At 34.2% G+C, this 6,000-nt stretch overlaps 1 protein-coding gene across 3 annotated transcripts in view; it reads right to left on the bottom strand.

Moving 5' to 3' along the window:
- Positions 1-3,674: 3,674 nt before the first annotated feature.
- The window catches only part of EMB976 (Tetratricopeptide repeat (TPR)-like superfamily protein), a 146,848-nt gene continuing 144,522 nt past the window's right edge, over positions 3,675-6,000 (bottom strand). For all 3 annotated transcript variants that reach the window (XM_089803487.1, XM_089803490.1, XM_089803489.1), the window contains exon 8: positions 3,675-4,327. In XM_089803487.1, coding sequence (XP_089659613.1) covers positions 3,794-4,327 — 534 coding nt within the window. In that variant the 3' untranslated portion in view covers positions 3,675-3,793. The remainder of the gene's footprint in view (positions 4,328-6,000) is intronic.

The raw sequence follows: 6,000 nt of genomic DNA, 5'->3' as shown, positions 1-6,000 counted from the left end.
TCAGAGGAATTTTCTTCAACTTCTTTGATTTTCCACCAACTCTAAAATGCCTTCTTAAGACTTTGTTCAAACACCTTAATTTACTTGCACACCCCAAACTTAGCATATTTTGCCTTAATGTGATTGTCAAGACTAAACCCATAAGTAAAGAAATTGATCGAACTTTTATCTCGCACATCCTTTGTTTTGACCTAGAACTTACCAATTGTTACCAAGACATATAGACCCAAAGATAGTTGCTAACAAAGACTCCACTCCTATAGTTGCAGCTCCCCATTTGCAACGAGGAGATGGTGTGAAAACCTCTCAACACTTCCATGCACTACAATTAATCCTAATTGCCAATACCAAATATTATCATCTTGAAAATTCTATCTATAGTGTTGACTTTCATGCTAATTCTCCATGTAGTGTACGAGTATGAAGTTTGTTCCGACGCCTCCACTTTTGTCACGCCTCCTTTATGCCTCTACGACAAGCTTTAACACCTTTACCATCACCTATAAATAGATTTCAACACTTCATCAATTCATGAACCACACTTGCTCATGCTATCTATCCATATACGCCTAACAAGAAGTTGGCTATATTGCAAATTTAGATGCATCCACTCCATTCAGTGCATAATTGAAAGCACAAGCACATCTTTGATCATTCATTTGATACCATAATAGTGAGTGGCAAACAAGGAATTCTTCATATTATGCTAATGTCTAGACTCTAGAACTATATGATTAAAACTACTCTAATTTAAAAAATTGAACTTATAACATAGATGAGTGCTCAAATTTATGGTTAATATGGATGCTAGGCACTTGCTTCATGACTGACTAGTTTGCTTCTTAGATTGGTGTCCCACATTATGATGACCTAAAAAATGGGACAAGCTAATCTCTAGACAAAATGCACTAAAGACAAAACAAAGTCAAACCTTTTTTTTCCAGATTCATGAAAACACAGTGATTTTTTCCAATTTTTTTGTTGTTTTTGACTACAAACTATGCAGATCATGAAGATCAAATGTTGAGATTTTTGAAAAAAATCTATGATTTTTTCGATTTTTTGAAAATTGGTCAACTGTACAATTTGTAGCGAGGATAGCCGCGTCCCTAAAAAATAAGCCCTGCCTTTTAACATGAAACAAATTAATTAAAAATGGACTCAAACAAAAACTAGAGCCCTTACACTCTTCAAGACATCACTATTAACGAGGATATTCTAGACCTAGTATCAAAATAAAAGTTATGTTTTGCAATATTAATATCATTTTCATATGGATATGAGAGACTTGATATAGACTTAGAGGTGGTAACAATAATTATCATGTAAGAATTTAGTAGCACTAACAAGAATGGAAAAAATGATGATTTCAAAATTCAGTAGAGGAAGCCCTTGCACGATGATGAGATTTCATGAGTTATTTTAAAGGAACAAAATACAAAGCTCTGTAAAAGATGGTACTTCTTTTACTTCCAAATATTACAATATCACCTCTCCTGAACCTTGTATATATCTGGAAATATTACCCTGTTGAAACCAATGTATAAAAGGCCACTCACAGAAATATCAATAGTCTGCATCCCAGAGTAGCATAAGAAACATGACAATAATAATCAGAAAAAGAACCCCATTTATATATGCGTACATCTCGAAAGCAGTTCTATGCATGAGTAATTGATACCTGTAGTAGCAGTTATTTTTAGTATCTTACAATGAGGTTGACATTAGAGTAACAGAAAAATGCATTTGCGAGGGTGTAAGTTAAACTTTATGATATTTACAATTGTGAAAATACTAAAATTCTAATATGAACAACTGTTTGGAACTTACAATCTGGTAAACAATACATATAGTTGTTGGCCACTACTAATTAAGAATAAGGTTCCTAATTCCAAACTAGAAAATTAAAAGCAATCTCCATGAAAATTAACCAATAATCATGATGAAAGAATAAAAGTCACAACTAAATAATACTTGATACCCAGACCACCAAGGAAAGTATTTGCCAAATTAATAGAGTTTGGCAGCTGCACTAATCATAATGTCACAAATTTTAATCATGAGGAATTTCAAAATTCCATAAGCCAGGCTAACTCTATCAGCTATTTATCTGTTTTATTGACTCGCATACATATATTTTACAAGTTAAATTCATGTAGAAGACATTGAGAGATATCAAATATAAAATTGAAAAAATGATTGGATAAACAAAAAAAAACTGCAGTCTTATCTTTTTTGTTTTTATGGCACGAATAAGAATGGTGGTGCCATTGTATAGCTCCACCTCTCAGCATAATAGAGTACATTAGAAATATAACATTTATATTTGAGTTAGAATCACTGAATTCAAGTCATTTACACCACCATAATGTACCTGAACACAATCACCTTCTGTCAACTGTCATGGTAGACAAGAAAGCTGTGTACCCTCAGGCATGCTAATGAACAGAGACATTTAGATTGTGACCATAAAATCTACATTTTTGTACAACAAATGAAGAAGCAAGTCGAATTATCTAAATCTGTGTACTTAAAGCTGTGACAAGGGAGTGATCTTTAAGAACAAATGGTCTTGATAGTTAAATATAAATTGATTCCTTGCACAATTTGACCCAGTTGACTGATATTATATTAGAATAACTAACTGAACCAGTGAATAATTTTTAAAGCTCTTTAACTTGTTTCTCTTGATATGTTATCCCTGAATGACTTATCAACAACTAGGAAGCGCATGACTAGATATCTATGTTATTTAAAAGACAGGTTGCTTTTCCAATATTTTTCCCTCAAACCATAAATAACACTAAGACCTCTTAGTTGGCTGAGTGGCGGAGAACTTGTACTCTTGTAAGAGAGGTCACAAGTTCAAATCTCACTGGGGTGTAAGATATGTAGACCTCATTTGAAGCATTATTAGGTGCCTCCCACAAGGAGTATGGGGTAGTCCCATTTTATTGTCAGCATATGTAGACCCAAAAACATATTGGTAGTATTGTGGACTATAAAAGGACCTTTCCTTTCCTTTCCCTTCTATGACCTGGTGTGCATATCAACTGGTAGAAATGTCAAGTTATAATAATTTACATTTGATGGCCTTCATATCAGTGACTATTAAAATGATGCTCCCACCTGAGGCACCGATAGATCAAAGACAGGCATTTTGCACAATATCCATCAGGTCACAGATCTGTTGCTTAAATTTACACTTATTTACTAGTAACCATCCAATATAGAGCAGAAGTCATTCAGGAAAATGCCCTGGATCTAAACTCTTTTAAGTGAAAGTCCCGCTTCAACTTTTGAATATTCAGGACTGTGTCCCATCAGATGCTGCCTTCCTCTTCCAGGATCACCCTGAGGCGGCCCAGTGTTCAGACTGGCCCTATTGGTTACCCTTCAGTTCGTCAGTTCTTCATGGTTGTTTGGAACCCTTAGTGGTTTTTGGTTTGGGGAGTTCTCTCTTTCCTCATGTGCTCTCTCTCTTCTTGAGTTTTTGTTGTTTCTTCTTGGACATCATTTGGATCTTGCTGTTTTTGACAGTTCCTTGACCCTTTGTTGGACATTAATAAATTTATCTTATCTTATTTGTAAGTTGAAAATAAACAGCATGAAGTTCTATGCATCCCTTCCCAGTTTACCCTATTATAGCATATATATTCATTGACGGTAAAGCCTTTGTAAAATTGAATATTACCATTTATTTGAAAGAATTATGTTTACTACTTCGCCTATTTAAGTATGATAATTTTAGATTGCAGGATCATGCAAATGCTTGTGTTTTGACATTTTGTCACTAGTTTCTATTAGATCCATCCTTCAATTTGAGTGATATCATCAACTGGAGAATATCTCTTGCTTGTCCAATCTTTCCTGCAGATTCATATAGATCAACAGCTATACCAAGTATATTGGCATCTGCTTCTATATTGTTCTGTATATTTTCAAACAAAGCAATCCCTTCGCTTTTGTAACCATTGTCAAGGTATATCTTCAACATTGTACGATGACAAGCCAATTCACCCCCAATCCCTGCCTTTTCCATCTCCTTGTACAATCTGGCAGCATCGTCAACCAAGCCAGCATTTCCAAATGCAAAAATCAACTGATTAAAGTGGACGTGTCCTGGGGGGAAACCCTTTCTTTTCATTCTCTCAAGAAGGTCTTCTGCTTCTAAGATTCTTTGACCATTTGTGTAAGCACAAATAAGTGCGAGGTAAGTATAGGAATCTGGAGAGTGACCTTTATCCTGCATTTCATGAAATATCTCCTCTGCTTTGGTATACAATCCTGATCTAGCATATGCATCCATCAAAGTGTTGTATGCTACCTGAAATTAAAACAATATGTAGATTTAGAGCTTATGAACTGAACTATTAGAAGCTCTACAAAGAGTCACAAACCAATTTACTCATGCATACAGTGAATCTTATGCCCTTAAAAAATTCAAATGCACATGCTTTGAAAACAAATTTAGTTTGTACATTTTTACTTGGCCTAAGATTTGCTTAGTTTTTACCTTAAAGCTAAGTCGCAGCATTCATCAAACTTCATCCATGACATTTGAATTTTGGAGATTTTTAACCCTTGCTGAACTGAATTCTATGATCGCTGAATTCAAACTTGAAATCAAACCTTGTGACTTAGCCTTAAATTAAACACACCATGCCTTTCCAAACATTACTGGGTCCCACCCACTATATTAACATTTGTAATTATCATATCAATAATAAACTCAATCTATGAATGGAATATTAACTCCTCACGGAACATTGCTCAAAAGTGACAGATATTGCATCATGCAGAAGCTAAAAAATATAGCAATTAAATGGTGCTTGTACTGGATAAAACATTAAGCAATGTATAGTAGATCAGGTGTAACTTTTGTATTTTTTGGCAAACTAGAGATATATATCAAAACTGAAGTTAAATATACAATCAACCCTAAAAAAAAATGCAGGTGGAACAGAATCGTGCCCTCAAAACCTAATTAATTGGCTCCTTTACAAAAACTGAATCAATTGAAATAAAATAAAGCCATATACGCAGTGGCTACAAAAGTCTGATTGCAACAATATGGAAGATCAGGGGCAATCCTTCAGCTAGCTGACACATTAAATTTACAATATTCTATTTAAATCAAAATTCAACAAGGAGGTGCAATCAAGCTTCAATCGTCACTGATACCAAAGCCAGTCAATGCATGAAGATATTCAGCATCTAATTGTGCAATGACTGAATCAGATAGGTAATAAAAGTTTTCCCATTGGCAGGATGTAGCTTACAGATCAAAGGGTTATTTTTCATACTATGACTTTTCTATTGCAACTCTTATGTACCTATAGCCCCATTGATGTACATTGATCACCTATGGATATTAATATAATTTTTTTCTTCTTTCTTGGCAAATAAAAGGCCTTAGGGCCCACTAGATTCCTCATTTGGCGATTCCAGAAAATTTATAAAACACTTAAGATAGACAAATTTAATGCAGTTACAGAAACAAATGGAGAAAAAAAAGATTCTGAAATAAAGAAAAATAAATTATATCAATGTCTGTAAATGGTGAAAGTACATCAAAGGAGCTCAAAAGTACAGCCACTAACAACAACATAAGGAATTAAAATTGAGCTCTATATCTAAAAGAAAAATAAGAGGGCTATAAGTTAACCATGCAACAAGCAATACCAAAAACTGTGGAAACCAGCATATGACAGGCATTGCAGCTCATATCAACATATTATATTAACAGACCAAACCATAGCAAACATGATTGGGGCCTTACTGCTCAAAGTCATTTCGCAGCCCAATGAGGATCTGTCACATGTGTGCAAATTCTGGACACCATTATTTTGGCTCAAGAAATTCTGCATTATGTATCATGCTCCCCTATTTTGTAATTAAACATTCAATATTTTTATTATTTCCAATCCATGTGTAAATGGTGAAACCCTTAGATCTGATTTTTCAATATTATACCAGCAGGAAAAATTGCGATAATTT

Source organism: Cupressus sempervirens, chromosome 10 (genome assembly GCF_028749045.1).
Source record: "Cupressus sempervirens isolate cs-2001-9-10 chromosome 10, ASM2874904v1, whole genome shotgun sequence".
NCBI classification, from domain to species: domain Eukaryota; kingdom Viridiplantae; phylum Streptophyta; class Pinopsida; order Cupressales; family Cupressaceae; genus Cupressus; species Cupressus sempervirens.
The sequence above is the reverse complement of the archived record's forward strand: the minus strand, read 5'-3'. Positions and strand labels throughout refer to the sequence as shown.